This window comes from Lathamus discolor, chromosome 5 (genome assembly GCF_037157495.1).
Source record: "Lathamus discolor isolate bLatDis1 chromosome 5, bLatDis1.hap1, whole genome shotgun sequence".
NCBI classification, from domain to species: Eukaryota; Metazoa; Chordata; class Aves; order Psittaciformes; family Psittacidae; genus Lathamus; species Lathamus discolor.
Genome location: NC_088888.1, coordinates 15,867,122 through 15,894,702, shown reverse-complemented (window position 1 = coordinate 15,894,702; position 27,581 = coordinate 15,867,122). Strand labels below are relative to the sequence as shown.

The following is a 27,581-nucleotide window of genomic DNA, read 5'->3' as shown; positions in this document are numbered from 1 at the left end:
TCTCACTGCTTGAACTTTGCTTTCAGTGGGCTGGAATATGCAGACATAGGTTCAGCCTGACAGAAAGTGATACAGCGATAACCCTGTCTTATCACTCTGCGCCATTCCTGCCTAGACTGCTTCAGCGTGGACCCTGTTTGCGAGAGAAGTCCATGGGACCTCTCTTCTTCCATTTTTTGTATGTGTTTTCCTCTCCATCCTATTCACAGGTCCCACTGTAACCTACCAGCAATTCTGCCACAGATCTAAACAGCAGCTACCTCAGACACTCACAGGCATTGTTTTGCTTCAGAAAAGTGGTTTCTACCAGCATGCCAACTTGTTCCTGCACATTTCTCTCTTGTAACTCCTGCCATGAACAGTCACCAGCACTCCAAGAAGAAAGATCCCCTCAAGACACAGCTAATGTGAACAATCTAAGACCTAACCTAACAACCTAAGGAAGCAGAAATTAAACTCCCAGAACTGGCTTACCATGTCCTTCAACACTTAGATACTCCAGCACCAGAAGATGAGTTCAAATGGAAATGTGCTCCAAGCCACTATCTCCTATAACCTCACAAAAAAGACTAAAGCCTTTGCAGACATAAAAGGCTGCCCCATGCATCTTCCAATATTTCTGCACCTTGATGGGCTTGTTGTTTTACTAGCCTTCGCACTCATAAGAATCCATATTTCCCCTGGTGTTTCTGAAGGATCTCTTTGACTAAGTCTGGTATTTGAGAAATACCAGTTTATACCAGATCAAAGCATCTCAGTGTTTCAGGAAAACATCCAAATGAAGAAATTACAGCTAAAGAACATCCATATCCATACTTAAAAAACCAAGTATACTTGAAACAAAGTCAAGTAATAGAACATGCTCATGTAAAAAAGATATACGAATACAAGCTCCATTAAATATTGTTTAAAAGTGCTAAGCTTCACACAGCACTCTAGCTGATGAATATTTGTGTTTGAAGGTTCACTATGGTTTTGGGTGGACCCTCCGAAAGGGGCTCCCAAGCATCTGTGCATTCCTGTTACTACCCCCGTAAATAGGTGAATAAAGCTTCTGTGGGTCAGTGGTGCGTAAATTACTGCTGTCCTGGGCTCATCATCCTATGGGGTTCACTAGATTGAAATAACAGAAAAGGGTATCCCTTTTCCACTCTTGTTATAACCATTGTCACAAGAATTTTAATGCCTCATATATTCCCTAATTTTTTCATGTGTGCTATACTGCTCTGACCTTTTCAATATTCTGTAATTTGACTGGCTGGTGATTTCAAGTTCTCTCCTTTTTACAGCCTTATTAACTTGTGGGAAAGAGGTGAAATGGACAGCCAATCGGAATACATAATATTGAAAAGGTCACAGAAGTACAGTATAGTATCAGCAGACACAGAATCCCGTATATTAGTCATTAGTGTTCTGATATCTTATTCATGTGACAAAGGTTGTCAGGAGCGCGGGAAATGGTACAACATGGAACTATTCTCATGACAAAGACTGCAATGGGGAAAAGAAATTATATAAACTAAACACATTCGTCTCACATTTAAAAACTAGGCATTTTCCCCCAGAATTTGACACATTCAAAGGTACTCTGTCTTGATGGGTTTTAAGGAAAGATGTTTCTTTTTTATGCATCAAAACCTGCATGTTTCATGTATGTGGGCAAATACCAAATGCTTCTATTACTACCACTGCATTTGTGACTATTCAAGTAGTAAGTTTAAACATAAGAAGTCTAATGTGTCAGTATCACAAACCCACTGACAGAACTATACTGTTGACTGCAGGCAGCAAGGAGGCTGTGCTTGTGAAAAATATTACTGCCTATTCATGGGCTTTTCTTTCCCTAATCATAAAAAGCTAGCTGTCATTATGCAGAACTTCATTATACTTCTCTATTGGTATTCCTATGGCACTTCAACAACTGAGCCACCTTAGTAAAATAGATTTCTACCTCTTTATATCTGGGGTGTCCTAAAAATTGGCTGACTGACGTCTTGCCCCCAGATTTGTCTGAATTTAAATGATATTACAGGACTGTAGTTTGTGAAATGCAGGGAAATTTACACCTAAAAGGTAAAAACAGGTAAAAAAGGTAAAAAAAATTAAACGCTAGAGTCTTACCATCACAAATGTTTAATGAGCTATCATTTTCTTTTACTATCACTATTTCAAGATAACGCAAGAGTTCAATCACAAAAGTACACTACATATTATGTGCTACGACATGCCAAAGGTATATTTTGAGTGACTGTAAGGCTCTGTGCCATCATCTAAAATATTATTACCAATCTGTAGTGCTTCCATTATGTACATACAGGCCCTGATAACATCTTTTACATTAAAGAACATGTTGCTCCATAATATTCAGACAGGTAGAAGCAGAACTATTACCACTGTAGAATACTACAGAAAGAATAAAGGTAGCAAAAATTCACATCAAGGAACAGTTCATATAAGAATCTAAAGAATTAAACAAAGATTACTTAGTAAACTAGCACAAACACAGTTACTGTTATGCCTGCTTTATACATATGTAAGTATACAGAGGTTAAACATTAGCCACAGAAGAAGTTAATGTCAGAAGAGCAAAATAAAAATGAAACAAGAGTTCACTTTTTCACTCTTTTTCCCCGTACCTCATCCTCATTGTCCACCAGTTTCTGTCCCTGGGCTGCTTTCTGTCTTCTTTTCTTACCTATTCTTCAGCTTTGTTAACTTCCACATAAGCTACTCCTTCCCTCCCAGCTAAGATTTTTCTTCTCTCCCTCTCTCCCTTTCCCACTGTTTCTACAGCATTCAAAAGAAACAACATGAGTTTACATTAGTTCAATTATCCCAATAAAACACAGCTGAAAAGCTTCCCTAATCATTACTGGTAACTCTTTTTTTCCTAAGAACTGTAATAACGAACTGTTCTCCAATTTTCATCTCAATTGCTATACTGATCTTGGGAAGTGGTTTCTGTGCTTTGATGCAAAACCACTCTTTCCAAAAGTGTTTAGGGCAGGAGGGTTATGTTTTGTAGAGGTTTTGTTCTGTCTCAGGGTTTTGCTTTTGGTGTTTGTTTTTTCAGATGAGTACAATGACAATTCTGCACCTCAGTCTCCTGAAGCACTATTTCCTCCTCTGCTCTCAGTCCATCAGACTGAGTCAAAGACTTAAAGACTCTCTTATCGCAGGAAACCTTCATTCTCATGGGCTAGAGAGAGTTGCTGTATGAGGCAAGATGGGTAATTTAAAAGCACTGAAGCAAACTGGAAAAAATATTAATCCAAACTATTAATATTACTGTCAATAAGGAACAGTTCACATTACCATTATTGAAAAACTTCACTTCTTTCCCTGGTAATTAAATCAGCATTTAGTTTTAAGATGGAAAACCAGAAAATATTCAAAGAACATGATGAAATTCCCTATGGCCACATACAGCAAAAATCTGAAAGCTCAAAGATGCAGATGTGGTTTCTCACTGTACTACTCCAGTTTTTCTTTGACAGCTCAGTTTCCCTCACTTTAAAACAGGCAAAGGCACCTTCTGTGCCTTTTCACAGATGTAAATTTGGTACAGTTTGTCTTGAGATATACAGAATTTTCATAAAAATAAAAAAAGTACAATGAGCCTTGCTCATTGAATCTGCCTCATTTAGACCTTCCAGTTAAAACATGATATTTAGTGTAGCGTTAAACCCCTGCTCTAAGTATATTAAATTGTACTTTAACTCACTTTGCTGCAACAGTACCAAGGGGCATCAAGTCCTGGACCCCTCTGAATACTGCACGAAGTGTTGCAGCAACACACTACAAGAACTCAGTCCATGACCTAAATACATGAAAAATAGAGTGAGGCCACCCAACTCTGCACAGCATTCTATGAGTAGAATCAAATTATGTGGATTTCACGCAGGCTTTCAGTCAGCACATGCTCTTATGCCAGCATGAATACCCCAAGTGACATAACATCACATTGTCTGGCAATGATCAGAAAGCATCAAACAGAAGAAATGTTAGGTGTACTTGTGCTGGTAAGTTGATGACTGAACATATAATTATTGATTTCATCCATTTTGTTTGAGGTGTTTTATAGACAAATGATAGATAAGATTTTATAAAGTTTGTTTCACAAGCGATTTTACACACTTAAGAAAAAAAGGCATAAACAATTAGCTTTAAAAAATCTTCAAGTTTGTTTTTCCATGGGTAGAACATTCTTTCTCTAGCTGCAGCAGTACATAAATAGAGATTATCACAGTATCTGGTTTCTGAATCTATGCCCATAATTCATGGATGCCAATAAGAATTTTCCATTCTCCAGGGACACTATCAGAAGGAGACTAGCTAAACACACAAAGCAGAACTGGGAGTCTCAAATCCATAATCAAATATCTAGATTGATTGTGTCACTTGCACTTGTATTGATTTCAATTGGACCAGCTGACCCAAGGGAATAATAAAAATGTGGAATAAACTGATTTATGAGAACAAAATAAATCCTTTTGTGGGTGGCAATGAATTGGTACTATTTAACCCTTTCAATCACAAAGGGAGAACACTTCATTTTTTCAAATGCTGAGTTAGCAGAAAGAAGTCATATAAAAAAATTCAATACTGTCAAATGCCATTACACTTATTTGTAATACTCTGGAAATAATGAAGCTCTAAACTTGATCTAGGATTTTTATTTGACATAAGGCATTCTTTTGGCTTTTCCAGTCACCTTAAATGAGGCATCACAAATGATGCACTTGTAGATTGAAAGAATCACAGAATCACACAGGTGAGTGTTGTACTTATTTATAGAGCAGCTCCCTCTAGCCTGTTTAGCTTAAAACCAGGCAGAGTAACAGAAATGACCCTTATCAACTGCACACAATCATCTTTTATAGAGGATGACCAGTCATAGTATCTTGATCTTTCTGGTACAACACTAGAAAGTTACATAGCCAAAACCTATTTGATCTCCCCTAATACAGTTCAAATAGAAACTTCATTAAAGCCTGTCAAATTCCAGTTTTCATTGTGCTTTCCCTACCTGAGAACACATGTGGGGTTTACATTAGTCTCTAGAGAAGCATATTTGTTTGAAACCAGCACAGACAAGTATCCAAATGCAATTCCTTCATCTGTGCAAGCTCTGTAGTCAGATCACATATATTTGCATGTCATGTATTTACATGGTTGATACTAATCATTTTGCGGCCAGGGTCATAAATTGCTTTCTTCCTTTAGGATTTACCTTAGATACCTAAGCACTGTCAATGCAGCCTCCTCAGCCTTCATGTGGGTTAAAAACTCTGGAAGACATTCATTAACTAAAAGACTGTTTTCATAGGAGAACTGATTGGCAAATTCCTTTTTACTCAATATTGTTTACAAGTGCCATCTCCAGAAGATTGCCATTATTCCCTAGACTATTCCCAGGAAGCAGGAATAGTCTCAGAGACTATCCTGCTATTGGCAGTCACTAGGAATTTTAGCCTGTAAAGAACTGATAATACGTTCCTCACAGAAATAGGATTCAGCTTTACATTCTGCTTTGTAACATCAAAACCATCACACAGTACAATATAAAAACAGACCAGTGTATACATAACAAAAACGTAACTATGTGAACAGAAATGCAGATCAATTACAACACTATCTGCAGTCTGATGCTAGTCTTCACCAAAGAAACCATCCAATGTAGAAAATGGAGAGAGACTGTCAACCAAAAAAAGCGTACCTGGTCCTGAAGGAGATCATGCTAGTAGATGGTGTATTGTGAAGCTGTTCAAATAATCATCCTAAAGTGCATGCAAAACTGAGTTTTCTAGCCATGCAAATAAAATTTTAAATGGCATATTACTCAGTGCCAAAATACCTCTAAGTCCCTCTCTAAAACACGACTGTTCGAAAATGGATCACCGATCCTCTTCCCCCCCCACCACCCCTTCAAACATCTTTAAGGATTATAGTTTTATTACTGGGGTTGGTAGCTAAAACTAAGGAGACAGATACATTAAATGGGTGAGGAATGGGATGAAATATGAAAACCTGAAAAGATAAAAGCTTGACTTAGAAAAGCAGCTAATGGCTCCCACAAAACCACCCTACTTTGGGAGCAGGGAGGGGATCTCTCTGGTGCAGATGACCATGATGAATATGCCAATGCTGTTGCTCACAGTGGGGATGACTCTTGCCATGCTGTCCCTCTGCCACTATATACTTTCCATTGGGATCTGCTCAAGCTCCCTGTTGTTCCCATTTATGATGCCATGTGTGCTGTGTGGAGTATGTGAACACAGTGCAAGCACTGAACACTGTTCACTAAACATCTGTGTATGTATATTAACGGGTAATACACATCAAGCATTTAAATCAGTATTACCAACTTTGTTGTGTAGTAGGTTTTGGAAAGTAAAGATGTTGCGGCGAGAGGCAATTGTCACAGTGTCATAGCAGCTCCCATGAAGATCCTCTGTAACAACAGTATTGGGGTTTTCAGGTGCAAGGCCAGATGAAAAATAATCCAAGAATAAGAGGTTGAGAATTATAACAGAAAATATTTCCAGAGAGGCTCTGGAAAACACTGCCTCAGCAGCTTCAGGGTCAGTAGCATTAGTAATATTAAGGCACTAATGTACCATAGGTAGTGTACAACAAACTGAAATGCATTAAATATTTCTTTATATACTACAAAGGTAACTGGTAAATGACCAACATCATTAATATGTCCACGATTTCTCATATTTGAATTCCTTTTGAATGGTCCTTTTGGACCTTTCTTTTAAAATCAAGGCTCTTTACTCTCCTTAGGCCAGCTTCTTGAAGAAAGGATCGTTTTTCTTATTAGTAATGCCAAATTTTGTGTGCCTATTGTATAAAAAAAAAAAAAAAAACCCCAAGGATTACTGCTAGGGACTTCAGGTTGCAGAATGCTTAAGACTACTGCACAATCCTAAACTACTGAAGTTGGGATGACTTTTCCTGTCCCTAATAGATAATGGTCTGTCCCTGGCACAGGAACACATCACATTATAAACATCTTTAGTAAGTGATTAAAGGCAGGAAGAAAAACACAGTCCTGATATTTACCAACAATGGGAAAAGTTTTCATATTTCTTTGGTACCAGCTGCATAAGAGAAAAGGCTTAAGAACTACTCAACAATAAGAAAAAAATCGCTCTTCTTAAGAATAGCTTGTCTTGAAAGTAAATCATATGCTTTGATTTCATCTATGGAATGACTATATTGCCATTTTTGAAAGAGAATTTTTCTTGTTAATATTAAAGCACATTTGAACTTGTATCCATTGTCAGGTACTGCATATTCAGTCGCAGCAACTGTAAATTCAAATCTATGCTTGGATATTTATATTTTGAGGTAATTATACACACTACCATGTCTAAAATAGATTTATTATGAAAATTGGCCTAACAAGTCTCTCAGAAATGTTTTAGTAATTTCTGAAACACGTTTCATTCTCAAAACTTGTTCTTTTTAAATTGTCAGATCTAAATGTAAAACACCCCTTCTTCTGCAGCTTTGAAAAAACATCCCACAGAATTTTCATTCTCCATTCTCTACCCTTCAACACAAAATGCTAAGAACTTTAAGGGGTTTCAGTATTCCTCTCCCCACTTCTGCTGGCATATGCAGGTGGCATGTCTTCCCCCAGCAGACATTGCTTGTATTCACTAGCTTGATGCTAAACATATTTGAATTCTGATTGAAGAGTGTACTGAAAGCACTGTGCTCAATCACAGTTGTAAGATGAACCTTCCAATAGAAGCCAAATTAATAGATGATCTGTGTTTCCATCTACTTATTTGCAGAGATAGTAAATATTAAACTAAAAAGCTTAGATGAACAACATTCTAATGTATACACGGAAAAGGCAACTTGTTTATAGATGTAGCAGCTGTTTTTTTTTCTTTTGACTAGAAAATGTTGCCTTCTGCTTTCAGCATTCTGCAGTTTGCCAAGAAAATGAGTAGGCTGCAAGGAAGCTTTCTGATACAGCATCTCTAAATAAGCAGTTACCAGATGAATAGTTTTCCCTTTACAAAAATAACAGATGAACTGCATTGCTGAAAAGTAAGAACAGTGGGATGATATGTCAACAACAGAAGCTACGAGTAAAAAAAGAACAACAAACCAAACTAAAAATAATGTACACCGCCTTCCGCATTCATGAGCAACAAAGAGCTCTGAGTACAAACCTGCAACTTTGTGTTGTGAAACTCTCTAAGGGCATATAGTTAATTAAGGATTCTCTTTATGTCAAACTTGCATTCAAAATGCACAACAACATCCAGGTGACTACAGATTTGGATTCGGGTTTTGTGCTAATGCAGTCATCTGACACAGGTAGGAAGATAAGAATTTCCTCCGTCTGCTCTGGAAAAGAGGCAATACCTGATTCTTCCTGTACAAGAACTTAATTTCAGATATCCAGATGCAATTAAAAATGACCCTGTACATAATCTAAAGCACCCTGAGGGTAAATGGGGCTGAATGAGGAAACTACTTGAAGGAAATAGGTCTGGTTCTGTCACCTTTCTATCCTCCTCAAGTCCTCTGAGAACTGGAAGAACATCAGATAATTACAAGAACTGTAACACTTCTTTAAGAGAGAAAAGCTGTTTGTGGTCTGGTAATACAAGTTTTTCATGCCCTGGCCTAACCATCTGCAAAACAAATTCCTCTTTAAGGCTTCTTCCACAGATAAACCAGGATTTAAATGATTTGAGGGAGAGCAACTTGCCTTTTCAGGAAAAATATGTTTGCCTGAGCACTACAGAACCGGGACAGAGCCCTCAGTTTCTAAAATCATATTTGATCCCTATATGCAGTTTGCTGGGAACAAATACTCTTTTGGAAAACACGCACGTATGGATCGGAATGGTGAAACAGACTCAACAAAGCTCCTTCCTGTATTTTAACAAGTACTTTCAAAGGACTGCTGCTAAGTGATGGAGAGTGGCTTGGCGAGCTCCTCTGTCAGTGCCTTCAGCCCTCTTGTGTGGAGCCCATCAGGCCCCATAGACTTGTGTATGTCCAAGTGGAGCAGGAGGTCACTAACCACTTCATTCTGGATTACAGGCACCTTAATCAGCTCCTTATCTCTGTCATCCAGCTCAGGGGACTGAGTACCCGGAGGATGCTGGTCTGACTATTAAAGCCCGAGGCAAAGGTGGCATTAAGTACCTCAGCCTTTTCCTCATCCTTGGTTACTAGGCTTCCGCTGGTATCTAGTAAAGGATGGAGGTTCTTCTTCGCCTGTTTATTGCTCATATATTTGTAAAAGTATTTTTTATTATCTTTTATGGCAGAGGCCAGATTTAGTATCAGCTGTGGCTTTGCCTTTCTAACTTTCTCTCTACATAATGTAACAACATCCCTGTACTCCTCATGAGGCAACAGTCCCTTCTTCCACAGGTGACAGATTCTCTTTTTTCCTGAGTCCCAGCATTATCTCCCTGTTCAGCCAGGCAGCTCTCTTCCCCACTGGTTTGGTTTTTGGCACGTAGGGAATGCCTGCTCCTGTGCCTTGAAGATTTTATTCTTGAAGCGTGTCCAGCCTTCCTGGACCCCTTTGTCCACCAATACTGTTTCCCAAGGGAGTCCATCAATCAGTATCCTAAACAGGCCAAAGTCAGCCCCCTGGAAGCCTAAGGTTTTGCTGACCTTTCTCCTGACTTCTCCAATTTCAAATTCAACCTTTTCATGATCACTTTGCCCAAGACAGCCTCCACATCACACCACAACACATCACCCACCAGTCTTTCTCTGTTTGTGAACAGCACCTCTAACCAGGCATCTCCCCTAGTTGGCTCACTCATCAGCTGGGTTAGGAAGCTATCATCTTCCACACCTTGCAAAAACCTCCTGGACTGTTTCCTCTCTGCCATATTGTACTTCCTGGAGACATCTGGTAGGTTGAAGTCTCCCATGCATTATGTAACATTTATATTGGATTCAAAAGTCAGGAATTTGAAGAAGTCTGGACAATTTGAACACTCTCTCTTGCTTTTATGTATTACAATGTAGTCTTTACTGATGTATTGCTGTTTTTACTGTAAGATGATAAATATCTCCCACCCAAAAAAAAAAAACCCTAAAATACCAACTTTACATCTTTTGAAAATTATTTAAAATGATCAGGCCTCATTAGAAAAGAGTCTAGAATTAAATACAGATCACTATAATAAGGAAATAATAAATCAGCTCCAAGACTCTTAATTTTTAATTCCTATGAGGTATGCGTTTGTGTAAAAAACAGCTGGATGGACAGTCATATGGTATCTTAAACAAATACAATGAGTGGCATTTGGTAAAAAAAAAAAAAAAACAAACAGTGTATATAAAATATTAAGAGTCAGACAGAGATATATTTCACATATGTGAAATTTGAAAGATTTGGAACAGAGTGAAAAAGGAGCCAAGCCTGGGGACATCTATAGAATATTGAAGCATGAGATCGGCTGGTGTCTCTGAAGTGTTGGAATAACAAGTTCATGACAGAGAAAGTGTTAAGTTATATGTTATTTAAACACTTTCCATGTCGTCAACCTGCTATCTCAACATGCCATATGCTATAGTAGGACACTGATAAGATAACAACACATCAAGCAGAGTTTCATAATATACATTAGGGATGGCAGTGTAAAAATATAGAATTACAATATGCAGTACAAAAAAATCACTTTTTCATAGTGGTAGCCTTTGCCCTGTCCAGGGGTTCTACTTATACAGAAAGATTTCACACACTTTTTTAAGTGCTATCTCATGAGTCCATCCCTCAGAGCTGTAACATCTCTTACTTGAAAGGACAGAAGGAAAAAAATAAAGCCATGGAGGTATGTTAGGTTTGAATGTAGACCTTCCAGCTCCCATGTAGATAAGCTACAGTTGAAAAAGAGACAAAATGAATGCAATGCTTTGATCAAACACAATAACCCTCATATTGTCAAACTCTAGCTACCTCTGCAATATGCTCTGACATGCTTAGGCATTTATTCAGATTTCTTTAGCTTCATTTCTCTTTAATTCTACTTTGTTTAGAAGAGATATCCAACTAAGTAAATAAATACTAAATTTTTATATAAGTGCTGCCAAAATCTGTAATTTTTTCTTTCATAATACTCTGTATCTGATGGGATTTTTTTAAAGCAGTTTTTGGCATTATGCAATTTAGCATCCCTACTTCCAAATAAAAACATGTCATAGCTGGAATGACTGGGCCAGACAGACAGTCAAGCAAAATCTCCCCTATCTCACCTTCCTTCATAACAGACATTATTGTGACATCTAGTAATATTTGAAGCGCTTTGCAACAGAACAGAGTTAAACTTCTTCAAAAGAGAAGGTGACTGCACTGTTTGGAAAATTATATGTTCATCTATTAAAGATTCATATTCCTACCAAAATCTTGAGGTTTTATTAATAATAGTGAATGTAAATGAAGGTTTTTTAATTGAGAGGTGTATACACAGAAATTACAAAGCATCAGTGTGGTTACTGCAACAAACTCTTGTTAGGCAACAATCTTCAAAATTTACTTATGTGACATTTCAGATCCAAGATCCAAAATCTGTTTCCTGAGCTTCCCAAACTGACAGCTTAACCTACTGCTGAGGGGGCCACCAGTTCAGGAGATGGGTGTAACTATTTTGATGTCTATATATAGCCCTTTTAGATGAATTCCACCTCCATTTTTTACATTTTAATCCCTGCCTCTTTAACAGACGTTGCAGCAAAGGATGTAACACAGTTGTTCATTATGTCAAGAAAATACCAATTAGCCATCAGACAACTCAATAAGCTTTGTGTAAATATACTGAACAGATGATGTCTTCTATAAGTTTGATGAATTAATGCTTAATTTCCTTCCTGCATAACCCCCAAAACAGCCAGCATAAATGTCAAGTGCTAGAGCTCTGACTTCTGGGGGGAAACACTCTTTATTTATTTAGCATTGCAAAGTTTCAGCAACAGTGAACAAGTGTAATGAAATTTTTTGGGTTCCATTCCCCAACGATTCTTTCACCACCAACCGTCTCTCCTGACTTGAACTAACATAGCAGACACTTTAAGTCAACTCTTTTAATTGCTTCCAATTTGCCTGTTTTGCTTTTGGCAATTAGCAAACTGAAATGTTATCATGAAAGAGTCCATCTCATTAATAAGTCCAGGTTTTCCCTCTACTAAAATATGCAGGCACTCTGTTCTTTATTACCAGCAGGAGATAAATGGCTGGTTTTCGTTGCTGAAGAATATATAACGGTTAAAAAGTCACTTTTTTCCTCCAGCTCTACATAAATCACAGAACTAGTCAATATTTAATAATGCTTGCCTTGGTCTGGAGTCCCTTGATCACCCCTGTCATGTGTAATAGCTCCCTCTCCGATATCTTTGACATAAAAGCCCAGCTTTACTGCAATACTAACATGTAGAGGGTCATTACGGATCGACATTTACCTTAATCTGTGACTGCCAACCATGAACCGATAAATTCCAGTAGATTCCACTGGGAGAAATCAGTAAACTTCTCAGTGGAAAGAACTGAAGGAAAATTCTGCCGAGAACAGAATATATTTTCTACAAGGGCTGCTCTGCAAATGGTTTCTGACTTTTGAAAGTTCTCTAGCTGCACAGCTTTGCAACATTTAATACCGTTTTGACGGTTTGAGAGACGGGATGACAACCAAGGATGACACGACTCAGAAAGGAAGCAGAAATTTCCTCTGCAAAAACAATGCAAGATTAAACACAAGGGGAATATGGCTTTTGCATTATTCACCCTCCTGCCTTGGCGGAAATGGCTGTGCTGTCAGGGGTCCAGCCAAAATGTTGCTCCTTTTTTTCAAATTGATCATCACTCCTTCTCCTCCTAATCTTACACAAGTGCTTCACAGCAGAATACATCAAAGCCTTCATTGCATAAAAAAGGGAACTCAACAGCCTTTGTGAGGGGTCAGCCCAGACTGCCTACCACACATTACATTCTTCAATGGTTGTGTTTCTCCAAACAGCACAGAAACAAATTCATTTACATACTGCCTTGTAGAGGACAGCAATTACAGTGTGTATGTTCTCTTTAGCACCAATACTGGCAATAACAAATCTTTCTTATTCTGAGCCGAAAAAAGAAGGAAGTTATGAAGCCATCGATTCAATTATGTGTCTGTTAGTGCATATGCAAGACTGATTAAATATGTGTACAGTACATAGAAGGATTAAATGTCAGCCAAACACTATTTTCAAACCCAATTTTGTATTATATTTATATGAAAACATTTGTAGAGTTGCCTGATGTCAATCATGCTATTTAAAGTGCACTAAAAATTAATGACAAGATTGTTAGGTATAATTCATGAATATTATTTGTGTACAATATTTTATTATTTATTATACCTTAGAGCATGCTTAATAGCTGAAATTGACATATTAAACACTCACATGCATTTTTGTGAATATTCAGTTTTACTCACTGCCCAAGTCTTTTACATCTTTATAATAATTAGAGGACACAGCATTTTACTTGCAACTGAAAAATACACACTTTGTGTAACACATTTGGAAAACATGTCTCTTTGCATTCTTTAGTGAGTTATATAGCCTTTTACACAAGGCTAACATCCCTGTCTAACTCTACCTGCTCTGATTTGGCAACATTTGCACGAAGACAGCATTAGGTCAGGTTTAAAAGACACAAGAAAGAAACAAAAAAGTCCAACCCACAAAAAACCTAACGGAAATAAAAGAGCTGCCCCCAATACAGTAAGATTCAACAGATAACTTTTGATTCAGATGTTGAGTGAGTTTATTATACAGAAATAGAGTCACTTTTCTTACTTCTTTTTAGGAATAAGTGTCTAATTTCACTGAATATTTTTTTAGGTACCTGGCTGTTTGTAAGCCTTACTTCTTTATGACTGCTTACATAAATTTCAAATATACCCATGATCAACTATATTGTGAACAACTCCCATGAATGCCTCCCACTTATATAAGCAAACGACCTGAAATCTAGTGAGTCTACCTTCCTTATCTGAGTTAAGGTTGTGAGATAAGGCTCTATGTGTATATCTAGAGAGCAAATGAGTGCAGGAGGCTTATCTTTATTTGGCAATTTATGTGCTTGTACAAATGTAAAGCACCATAAATCAAAGCAGCTGTTCTTAAAGAATAAAATTGATAATTCTAAAATAATCAATGGAGCGACAAAGCAAGCAGGAAATATATAGTGCTAAAGGAATTAAGGAAAATATTAACTGGAATATCAATGAAATGACTACATTTATTACAAAGGAAAAAAATATTACCTTGATCAGCATAGAAGAGACCAGTGACAAGGACTGTGTAAGCCAATTTTCCATTAGGATTATTTGGGGAAAGCCATTTTAATTGAATTTCTTGGGACCCATCAACAGTAGCAAATACATCAATTGTTCCCTGCGGGGAAGCTTCCATGGTCCAAGCTTCTACCTGTAAGTTCAGCCATAAGATCAAGGTTTGTTGCCATGGTTTATAAAGAGAGAAGGAATGAGAAATGCAAGATAAAAAGTTATTTCTCAGGAAAAAACACTGTGTCTTAATTTTGAAGCATTTTACTTTCATTTCATCTGCATTTATTTGAAGCTGTCCAGCAACTAACATACTTTATACAGAGACACCTGTAAGGAACAGGGAACAAGAAACTGGGAAAGAATAATTCATTTCTTAAAAACACCATTGCACCTCATGTGGGTGAATGATCTCAGTTTAGCATTAGCGGAGGAAGCAGAAGTAGAAAACCACAGCTTTTTTTTTAGTTTCTATATTTTAAAAGACAACTGTAAGGAAAATGTATTTAAATGCTATAACAAATTATTACAGATATTTGGTAGAGAAAAAGTATTCTTTGGAGAGTATTCGTAGCTCCCTGAATTATCTTTTAATTTCACTTAACAGATTTAATTTGCAATAAAAAGTAGGCCTTTAAGAGAAAATAAAATATAACTTTTTAATATAAATACTCATTCAATATCATAGAAATTTAGCATTGAAATTTCACAACTCGTAGTGAACAGTGCTATGGAACAAAATAATTTGCTAATCCTTTATTTATGGCAACAAGTTTGTTTTTCATACATGATTTATCTGGTATTTTCTAAGGTAGAAGATGGTTTCACACCATCTAAGTGCCTCAGAAACACAAGTTCATGGGAGTGATAATAAATGCTATTTTTCACGTGCCACACCTGTCAGCAAAACAACCAAACATACTTGCTCTGTCCTTGAAACATAAATGTTTTGCTTTTTAGCATGTACACTTTTGAAAGCTTATTGTTAACAAGTGCCAGGCTATATTGCTGAAGTGCATCACTATACATGTGCTTCACACACTATTACATTTAAGAAAGCTGAGCAGCTGCAGTAAAGTTAACAGGATAGAGTACATGCTTAAAATAAACAGCTACTTCATTTTTTCTTGGATCAGTGCTACATTGATTCTTTTGATATTTCAGTCAAAAACATTCTTATGGAAGAGTTGCACTAAAGCGTGCTTTCTAAGCTAAAATAATTTCCTGTAAAGTTAGTTGTGCTGCTAAATGCAGGTACTCTGATCTCACCACAACAGAAACATGGAGAAATTAATTCTAAGCAATTTTTCTGCTGAAAAGTATTTAAATATTCTTAAAACAGTATGAACTTACAGTGATATGTACTACATCCTAAACAGCTGCAACAGCTGCATTTGTGTCTCTAGCCTTTTCTTTATGACCTGCTTTCTTTTTAGTATAAGAAATATTAATAGAATCAAATGTGTTATCCTCCACAGCTACATCTCTGCAGTGTATTTTAACAATACTCTTTGGTGTTAAAACGCACATTCTGTATATGAACACAAGGCACAGAAAACCTGTTTCATATTTCTTTTTCTAAACACTATACACAATTCTATGATATTGTCAGATGTGTTTATTAATAAAAAATACTCTGCGATCATATAAATAACACAATAACACGATAGGAATACTAATAATGTTGGGAAAACACAGTCATTCATCTGAATTGAAAAAACAAGTACTAGCATGCACATAAGCTAAAGACCTGAAATTTAGGTTTATTAGCAGTGGGATGAGGGGACAAACATTCAGTGTTGCCCACTCACATTTATTTACAAGGTATTTTCAAGAGCTAACACATTTCAAAACCAGCAGATTTTCAGATCTCCTGAATTCCTCAAAACAATTTATTAGAGGTTACACTGTTTCTTCATAATCCATGTTTATATTTGCATTTTTAAAAGCAAAAAAACCCAAACAGTTAGACACAAAAACGTTATCTTGGCTTTACTAAAAAGAGATTAAAAATTAGCATTTCTTGATTTACATGTTACCAACCTGCATCTCACTTAAATCAATCACCGACAAAAATAAACTAAACACAAACTCTCTAATATTGAAACACAATAGCTGCTAATGCTCTCTTAACTGGTTTAAGATCTTCAGAGCTACCTTCAGAAACATAAGATGGAGCAATCCCATATTTAGGATAGTCACATAGCACTCATTCATCAATTAGGGCACATTAAGCACAGGATCAGGAACAAAAATAGCTGGAAGTATATCATTTTACTGCTGGAAGATGTTTCCTCGACTATTTAAAGACAAAACATATGGGCTTTCTTTTTATTCTTCTTTTTTTTTTTTTTTTGAAGTGTTGGATTTATTTTGTACTTGATACAAAAGTCTTTCAAGAAATCTAATGAAGATGCAACACTTAAGTGACCCTAAATAAAGATGTTGTACTTCAATTCCTGTCATTAGAGATGGATCACTAGCGCTGGAAAACATTTTGCGTACTAATCATGGGATGCAGATGAGTATCAGATACAAGCGACCCCTACTTTGAACTGTTTGAAAAGTCAAGTTACAAGTCTGCACTTCAGTGGAGATATAAAAAAAGTCTACTAAAAATACTTTTTAAAACCTTAACTACTGATGTTCTGTTCTGTCCTTTTGACGTCTATTTGATAAGACAGAAGTACTGAAAACATACATATTTCATCTGTATGCAAAGTATGGTAACTACTTGTCTTAAACATCACTACCAACAATATGGATTAGGTTATTGCACATTGAATACCTTAAAACAAGGTTTGGTTTTGGGGTATATGTGAAGTTGTATAAAATGCACAAGAAAAACTGGCAGAAAGCCATTCAAGCTTTTAAGAGTAAATATCCTTCAAAGTAAAGCAAACTATAAAATGTTTAATGGCTATAAAGTCTAGCCTTCTTCTACAGATAGATGATGTCACCGGCATTTGAAAGAAAGCAATCTTGGAAAGAATACTGGAAATGTGACTAAGAAATTATATCATAAAAATAAAACGTGGAAGTTCTTTCCAGAGCACAACATAGTGATATTACAAATTCTGACAGAAATATAAACAGAACAACATGAAAAAAAGCTCCATAATCTTCTGCTTTTTCCCTTTTCTTCCTTTTCATGTTAAAAAAATGAAAAGTACACACATAAAGCTGACTTAAAAAAAAAAATCTCAGAATTAACACAGGTTTCTTAGTTATGCTTGAAAACAAAATCAAGCATAGTAGATATTATTCCAGCTATTCATCAGCTACAGTACTATGAAATCATAACAGATTTATCAGTTCAGCCATGTGTCTAAAAACCTTACAAATAAATAGGCCTCAGAAGGCTTGTTTTTCACATGTCAAATTTAATACTTCTTTTTTCTCAAATCCTGAACAAAATAGGGTTTTGTACAAGACTGTTAAAATATGTCAGTATAATATTCTGATCACACACTTGCACTCAGAAGATATTTATGAATAACTATATTTTCCTTGCTCCTGTTGCCACTTCTGGCTTCTGCAATTCTCAAATTAACTTCTGTCCTTTCAGTCAGGCAGCTAGAAATTTGCCCATTACTGGAATAGTAACTCTTTCTTTAGATATGTCCTTATAAATCTGGCTAAAGCACATCTGCACCTTTCAAACATATTAACTCTTTTTAGTGTCAATAACGTGTGTTTCAGTCTCAAATTTTGCTCCTGTTCTGCTTTGGAATGGTGCCTAACAATGACCTATCAAATCCTTAGCAGCTCTTAAACAGGGTGTTGTTTTTTTTTTTTTAAACGTCACATTTTGCCAGATGGGTTACTACTGACCAGAGTGAATCATCACCATTTACTCCGATATTCATTGTTATCTGACATTTACTATGCTCCCAGAATGCAAATTAAGGTACTCACCAGTGGACCCAAAGCACAACCTTTTGCCGTACATGCCTGGACTCTGAAGGAATGCAGACTCCAAGGAGCAAGTCCATGAGCATAACAACTTAGCTGTGACAAATTTTGCATCAGAACACCATCCATATACAATCCATAGCTAGTAATAATACCTATAAAACAATGTGATAGCACTCAATATCCAAACAGCTACAGAGCTTAGAAGAAAACTAACCCTACAGACATTAGCGGTAGTAGTAGCAGTACAACCAGTTCATAGCGAAGCAATCGGACTGTGTATACAACACTTGGAAGAAACACATCCTCCGATCTTTTACTGCTGAAAACCTTGCAAGTGGATTGCACCTTTTGAAAACAACTGCACTGTTTCAAAGACCATCCCTTAACAAATTTGTTTCTGAATAGCAGCTAACATCACCTTGGAACCAGGAAAACTGAGGCAATTGTGTTTCACAGCCTATTCTGCATATGCCCATCTACACAAGAAGTAGAGAGGCAAACAAAACCATCTCACATCTTAACAACTTTGGACTTAGAAAAAAAGATTGTGATCTACATTATAACTGAAGCATAGAAAGACAATTTAGGCCAGTGCTATAACTATGATAAATCAGGAATTGATGCGTGGAAAGGTCCTGTTTGGAAAACACTTTTACCCACTTTTCTAAACAAAACCACACATAAAACAATACTAATAGCTGTTTCCTTCTAAGTATGCTGTAGAAAAAGTCCTGAAGTAAACTATTACTTACATATTCAAACTAAAGAAAGAAAACACATTTTCAAACTCAAAACAAATATTAGCAAGACTTTTAGATAGATGAGAGAATGGTCCTGGTGTAATGGGCTAATATTAACTCAAAAATTGCAGATGATTGCTTATCTCACTTATAAGAAAACCTAAATCTGTTCTTCCAAAGGTGCATGACAGGATAGCATGAATCCTGTACAGACTGTACATACACAGTGTTTAGAACTGAATAAACTAAAGACTAAATTTTATAGATTGGCTTAGATTTTGGAAGTAGAGATTGCAAAGAATATCTTGTTTGGTTTTTTTTTTTTTTCAGGGCTATACCTCCATCTTTCTCCCTTCTGAATATTCTCTTTTTTAAAAAGCTATATTTAAATCTTAAGGCCAAGATATGCTAAGCTATAGGGTGCATTAGAAGTGAGTTCAGTTCAGAGGATGCCTTCTGACCTTCCCATTATAGAAAACATCTTTGTATTGTAAAAATATAGCCCAATTCACGTGTCCTTCCCTTTAAACTGAATTGGTTGAAATTACACTGAGGAAGATACTGTTTGAAACTGAGAAAATATTTTCCCCTCTACTGAATGGAGAAATGCTTTGTAAATAAAAATGTATACACAACTGTTTCAGCTGAAGAGCTATTGAAGAGTTGTGCTTTGAAAGTTATATACGACAAAACAATGCAGAGCTGCATATGGTGAAGTGATTCACAGATTCCTCAATTCTAGAAAAGCAAGAGGCTAAAGTCAAGTCAGATACCAGAGATCTGTGTGTGAGAGGAAGTCCTGGTAAATCTCACATTATCAATCCTACCACGTTTGAAAGGCTTCCTAAAGCAAAAGTCCCTTGGGATTCTGTGTCTAGTTGCTTGTAAAGCAAGGGCATTAATGGTTGATATTTGCCCTACATCAAATAAACAAATTATATATATATAATTTGCATCAGAATATCATGTATATATACAGTACATATATATGTGTGTGTGTGCGTGCATAGATATATAACATATACATATATATATGTTAACAAACATATTTATCGAACACTGGCATTAAAGATGTGTTTTACAGGAAAAAAACAAACCAACTAGCCAATCAACCAAAACCCCCTGAAGTACTTTTAGTATCTATCTCAGTAGCAATAACCCTTTACAGGAATCAACAAATCATTATTAATTCCTTTGATATTTCTGTAACAGCATGAATCATAATGTGATAATTTGATATTAACATGGGTGTCATATGTGCCTCTATGTGATCCCCACTGTAACTAAGTGTTCATTAACTGGACAAGTATTTTAAAGTGCTCCTGAAGCCACAGCAACTTGCAGCATTCACACCCTGAGGAGCAGCTGATCAACACTGTGAGCTTTTTTTTCTCTGATGGAGAAGATTACAGAATGAAAAGAAAGAACAAAGTACATTTCAGAACAAAAGAGCTCATAGTCTGACTTTGAGATGGGAATCCGTTTTTCAGAATTAGCTGATAATTCTTTTCGGCCAGGGATAAATAACTTAGCCTCTCTATTTCACCACTCTATATTTCCAAAGTATACTGAGAAAAAGTTCAAAGTCTGCCCAAACATTACCTACTTTTTAAATACTTTATAGATACGCGTGAAGTTTACCATCCATGAAGTATTGCAAAGCATAGCACATTTTTGTGTTAAGCACAAGGCTTTGTGAGCTACACAAAGTCACCATGAAAAAATGTAGTTTCTTCATAATTATTAAGTCTAGGTAGCTAGATTAAATATTGGTTTCATTTAAGACAAAATCTTTATTGACTATAGCATAATTATGTTTCACTTAAAGAAAACCAACAAAGCAAATAAAGCTTGAACTGAAAAAAGCTGCACACTCTTCCCTTTTTCTTCCTCCTCTTCCTTCCCAGGGTAAGACCATATAATCTGTCAATGATATTCCAAACATTAAAGATGAAAAGAGGCTTTGAATCTAAACTACTGCAACCATTTTACTCTTCAGGTACAATCTAGAGGTCAAATCTTAGAACAACATACTTTTATCTATGTAGATTTTACTGACTACAAGCACAAATCACTCACAAGCACAAGCATTTTCAGGAACAAGTACTGGACTAGGTCACTGAAAAATTAATTACTATACCTAGTATTTCCCATACAAATTCCATATAGCCTTGGAAGATACAGTTCAGATCAAGACTTAATTTTATCTATGACTATATGGTAAGACTGTAATGGATATGTTATAAAGAATATATGATTCTTTATTGAGACCACTAGAATAGTGGAGGCTCAAAACAGGGTATCTGATGCTACATGTCATTTCACAGAATCACAGAATGGTTAGGTTTAGAAGGGAACTTAAAGGTCAACTAGCAATCATTTCACAAGCCTCTCCATATCTTGCTCTCAACTAAATGGTCAATATTGCTTATATTACACTATCCACATATGTGACATGTATGTGATGGAAATAGAGGGTTCTGCTGTGAAGTGGCATTACTCTGTGCCATGCACCATCAACTATTTTATTGCTGGTTTGAAAATCAGACAAAAGAAAATGTGCATATTACAAATACATTCAGTATATCATCTTCCAAATGTCTTTTTTCTCTACCTGGTTCATAAATAACATTTCTGAAGCAACATTTAACAAAGAATTAAGTGTACTGTTTCATGCTTTCTATGAAATGAAATAACTTTTTCCCACAAAATAACATAAATTAGCCCTACATTCAACCAAAACTACAGCCCAGTTATTTTTTGGTGAGGGTGTACTAACACCCTCAGCTGTTTCCTAATAACCTATTTATTGTATTTAAAAGGAGAGCTAAGCTGTACGTAGTAAATAGTGTATTAACAGTAAGAAACAATGTACAAATTTAGGCATGTATTCCCAAGTTTTTGTTGCTTTAATGGAGCTTCTGGAAATTCAGTTATCAAACTATAGGTCTTTATCTTTTGTGCTGTTGAAATGCATGTATAAATAAATCTATGTATATATATTTATTTGAATAGTTAAGCCACTGTCTAAACTAGTTGGATTTTTTTTCCACGACAAAGAAGGGATAGGATCAGTTCATGACATGAACTATTACATGTAAAATTATTCAGATTTTAGCCACTAAGCCACATATATGATCATGATCTTTCTGTCTTCCTTTCTCACTCCCCGCAGCCACATCCTTTACACCCCTCCACTTTTTCCTTCCTCTTCGTCTTCCTCTAAGTTTTTGCCACATATGGAATTTTGGATACAGGTTTAGAGGGGTTTTAAAGTGCTAGGAGGCAAAAACTTCCAATATGACTCCTACATAAAGAACACAAATTATCCAACACATTAGTTAACAACAGGTGACATACTCTTATTTCTTTCTAAAAGCAATGTAAGACCTTACAGAATATTACATATATGTAGCTTTTACAATTACCAATTCTGGGGGGATTATTTGAAGTGTCTTGTAGTGAGTTTTACAAGTAGGATGTGGTGTGCCACACAGTTGAAGGTGGGGAAAAACTTGCAGGGGAAAAATTAAAATCATGTAAAACCACAGTGAGAAATAATTTTTCTATATGAATATGATAAGCCAATGAAAAAAAATCTGTTGCTTTAAATTCAGTGATTTCTGTCTATATAACATCCTCTGTTGTGCTTTAAACTGTTACATGCACGATAATAAAATCAAAGTATATTCCAACACCACATGATAATGTGCAGTAGTGTTAGAAATGTAAAGTCTTCCCAAAAGTTTTATACCCACATATATTTCACAATGGAAATAATTTCTAAACTAAAGAAGGTATATTATTTAGCTTCCACAGCCATAGAAATGTACACATTCAAAAGGACTGTGTATAACACAAATCTAATATTACTTATCAATTAATGTAAAAGGAATTAATATTTTATTGGAAGGTGAAATCAACGTCCTAGACTGATATTCTCCAAGAATGCCTATTCCTCAGCTCAGCTGTCCTGGAAAACATTAAACAATTAGATGCAGTACACACAAACTATCAAAAGGGAGCACTTTTGAGCCACTAAAACCATGCGATAGGCTGAAACCCCACAATCTCCTAGCTGCAGACAATGATACTATCTCAGGTATTTTATGTGCTAAAATGATCATTAAAAATTAAGCACCACATATAAGCTGCCATTTAGAATATTAATTTACCTTTACTAATCATCTTTTTAACTTGAGGCTAGAAGAGTTCACTTACCATTCGGATACTCAGGCTTAGTCCATGAGATGTTAAAGGAGTCAGATGAATATGACTGGGCTTTTGGAGCAGGAACACCTTCTGGTGTACTTTCATCTGTTACAGCTGTGCTAGCTTCGCTTATTGAACATCCACCTGCAGTACAAGCCTTAAAATATGAATCGAAACAAAAAAACATATTTTAATGTAATGCCAATAATTTTAGCAATGCTTTTCTGTGAAGTTTTAGAATTTTTACATATTTAAACTAAGCCTGTGAAGATACTTCTCTTAGCATGGATTTGTTTCTTTCTTTTCTTAAACAACAAGATGGGCTACATATGATACTTAGTTTTTAGGTAGAATGTAGGTAAAACGTTATACTAATGTCCGACTTGTAGCATTTTGCATTTAAGTGTGAGTCATAATTACAACTAGTTTTCCACTGCTTTTGTAGCTGCAGTAAAAAAACAAACAAATAAACAAAAAAGAATACAAAAGGTATCATTTACAATGCAAAACTGCTGGAATTGACTGAAAAGCTCTCACAAGTTCCAGAAACAGAATACACTGACCAACTCTCAATGCACTGAAATTATCTCGATGAATAGTCACTGAGAAAAACATGCCATTTAGACAGTCCTGCACTTCATGAAGGCACACAGAGTGATGTGCAGGTGCAACTAAAAGAGTGAAAAAACACTATTATAAATCAGTATGTAACAGTTATTACTACATGTTTATGAATAATAAGGTCAAATCATTTGTATTTCAGCTACCAGACAAGAAAGATGGATTACACTACTTTTATATTTTGCTTGATTAAGAAACAATACAATGTGCAAAAATAAATGTGAATATCGCCTCACAACAAGCTTTTAAAGTTTTATATTTTTACATATAAGACTCCACAGCTACGGTCCTTACATGCAATGGTTTTCCAATTACTTGCACTAAGATGAGAGAAAAGAGACAGGAGTTCTTACAGAAGTTAAAAAAAAAAAAAAAATAGAAACTCTGCACAGGATTTAAAGATTCCTTAGTTTATTGTTTAATTTTATTGTTTAGAAATAAAATAAATCAAAACCCGAACTCAACAAAGATACAGATTCAGACATAATTCTAATTAAAACTTATAGAATCATCTCTTTTTGAGGAGTTGCTCATGTGCTGAAGTGTGTGCTTTGGATCATCTGTGCATAAAGGAAATATAACGTTGTCCAGATCTCCAGAAATAAAATGCTTCTTTCAAGCTAGTATATTTTATTTGAAAGGATTAGCTTTTTTTTCCCATTTTCCAGTGTGTTTCAAATCAGAGAGCAGTCAACATCTTTCCTACCCTGCTCCAAAAGCATATGCTAACGATTTACCCATGGGTAAAAGTAAGAACTGCTTGTAAATGAGAGGCTATTTTATATACCAAGATTGTGCTGATGTCACTGGAAATTACACTCCCAACACAACTACAGACTGTGTTCAGTCTGGGCTATAAAGATGAAAGAATGCAACCTCAGTTTTGGGAACATCTGAAAATGGCATTTACTTTAAACATGATAGTGTTTGAAATAGTCAGCTTAGACAATGCTCAGATATTTGTTAGCATTTTGTTTAGGAAAGTATTTAAGAACATTATCCTTCCAGAAAATGCAAACTATTCTTCAAATTATTTCACTCTATTGGCTTAATGAAGAAGCTGAAAACACCAGCTCTGGAAGACCTCTTCGTTGCACGTTCCTTATTACCTTGTTAAACGAGTTCCACTGAGCTTTCCTCAGCAGTGGAGCACTCTTTCAAGCAAGGGCTCAGTAACAGCAGCCTTCCCATTTATTTATTTCTTGAATTTCGTGAAATTCAATTTGTGTACCCCTGAAACTTGCTGGGGAATGAAGCGTCTGATTCTTCTAATAAAAATCAGTAAAAGAAAGCTCATCTACATTTTAAACAGTGGGTTTTTAGATCAGTGTATCCAAATAGACTGGGCATTGCTGAGACAATCACATCCAGTAATGCTTAAAGCCATGAAATCCTACACCTAGATAGAGCACCACTGTGGAATACTAAACTCCACCGAGAAACAGATTTGAGGCAAATTTTGCAAAAATACCTAGGCATCAAGACAGCCAAAAGCCAGATATAAACCACATAACAAGACACCACACAGGGATCCTCCTTTTAGCACCAGAGCTGGCTTAAACACAAAACACAGCCATGAGGAGATACTAGCTTAACAGTTGAATCACAAAAGCACTCAAATCATACAAATGGGCTCCCTGGCTACCAAATGCAGCCTTTCAGCTTTTCATTTGCTTTCAGACTGGCCTGGCTCACACTCATCCATCTTAGAGCATGAACAGAGCAAAAGCAAGTTCCTTTCACTGATCCATGGAGACATGACTTTAAGACTTCTCAGCTGACTTTGAGAAAGAAGCAGTCAATTTGCTTATAAAAGTTGTTGCACTAGTTATGAATACAACTGCTACATATAAAATGGCAGGAATAAATTGTAGAAACTGGTAAGAACATACAAAGATAGATAGACATTTTGTTAACTTAGTGTACTTATATTAACCTGTCATACAAAAACTAAAGCCAGCAGCCTGTGAGGTGCTGACAGTTCTGCTGATGAGGATCCCGATTCCTGTGTTCAAAGCAGCAACTTTTGATGGCTCAACTTAAAATTTCTCATGTAAACCAAAGCCAGTTTTTGAATGGATATAAAATGAAATTAGTATTACCTGTGAAACAAGGGAAAGAAAAAGGTTCAAGCTGATATAACTATTTCTTTCTAACCAAAGAAAGCAAGCATTAATTCCCAGTGCAGAAGGTATTCTACTGTTGTCTTTACTTTAAAAGTTTTATCATAATTCCTAATGAATTATATGTGAAACGCTAAATATTTCATTTTTTTCCAGGTGTGTGTGCTACATTTGATGTTGACATTTGTGCACACTGAAACTTTGTAACTTATAAATCTGTAACATTTTTGCGCTTCTCAAAGTAGTTCTTCTCAAAGTAGTCTGACAAGTTCTAAATACAATGGAGCCACATGTTTTAAGAAAGCTATCGCACCTCAGAGATAATGGGCATCTCGTGCATCTTTAGACTTGCAATTTTTAGAGCTGCAAGGACATTTAGGTCTTCTAACCTGCCTATCACAGATGATTGCATCTTGTCCAGGTAAATCTGGTTATCTCCATCACCAGAAGACATCTTTTCTTACTTTCTGGTTACCACTGATGTAATGCAAATATTAAAAAACAAATCAAAACCACTAATCAAATAGGAAATAAAAATATAAACATCAAAGATTCCTAAAAATGTATTCAGTAACTTGTGGAAAAGCCGTACAAGATGAAGTAAAAACAAAGTCCACACAACACCAGTTTTAACCATGTTCCAAGGCAGAGCCACCAAAAGAAGCAGTCCCAGTTGCTCTCCAGATCCTAGCTGTTAATTCTTCCCTGATCCTCTCTCCTTTTGCCCACTACCCCCATCCTCCCCTGCCCCCCCACCCGGATCTGGGCAGGAGCATGGAAGAGCTGTCACACAGTGAAGGACAGCACAAATTCTTTTGATAGTCCCATTTTTATGCTAAAAGGCATAAAATGCTTGTTGTAGTACTGCCCTAGTTTTGGACCTGGTGCTGTTTTATATGCTATACAATTTACTATGCTGAAATATCTAGGCACAAATGAATTAATTTCAACATGAATCTAAGCTTTAATTAGACTGAATATCCTTGCTTTTTCAAGTTCAAGTCAGCTCCTTATCATCACCTGAAGATAGGCTATTTTTTTTGTGGTATAATATTTAGAACATTCAAGAGCATGCTAAGAAAAAATGAATGCATACCCAGTCTACATAAATGTAAATTTATTCATAATCAAGAGCTGAATATTTTTCTATGGCATTTATCAAAGCAAATATCCTTATATAGGTATTGTTATAAAATGAACAGTGTGCTTAAAACAAGGGACAATCCCGTGCTTTTATACACGTATTTTCAAGTTTGTTACTGAGCTGAAGCTCTTCTATTTCATCTTAAAATAAAACTTGTAAGAAAGATATGTAATGAAAACATGAAGGACTTTTATGTTGTTTTATAGAAACAAACTGCTGTTCTATACTGAAATCTTTTCCTTTCTGCTATTTCCTTCTACATACAGATTTTATGAAGAAATAGCAAATTATCATGGTACAAATGTGAAAGAGTAATCAAATACAAGAAACTATTGAATATAAGTTTTTAAGTCTTTCAGACAGTTCTGGTAAATTCTCTGTTAGTTAATCCTTGAAAAAACTCTGTGGTTAAATTATATACATGTTTGTTGAGGGCCAGGTTTGAAACAAAACACTTTTTCAGGATGGCTCATCCACCTTGGTTTCAAAAAGATGT

General features: G+C 35.9%; 1 protein-coding gene across 1 annotated transcript in view; it reads right to left on the bottom strand.

The window, feature by feature from the left end:
* Positions 1-27,581, bottom strand: part of USH2A (usherin) — a 380,108-nt gene that overhangs the window by 164,927 nt on the left and 187,600 nt on the right. Inside the window, exons 35-37 of the mRNA XM_065679870.1 lie at positions 23,207-23,354; positions 18,246-18,397; positions 14,307-14,469 (exon numbers count right to left, since the gene is read on the bottom strand). Coding sequence (XP_065535942.1) covers positions 14,307-14,469; positions 18,246-18,397; positions 23,207-23,354 — 463 coding nt within the window. The remainder of the gene's footprint in view (positions 1-14,306; positions 14,470-18,245; positions 18,398-23,206; positions 23,355-27,581) is intronic.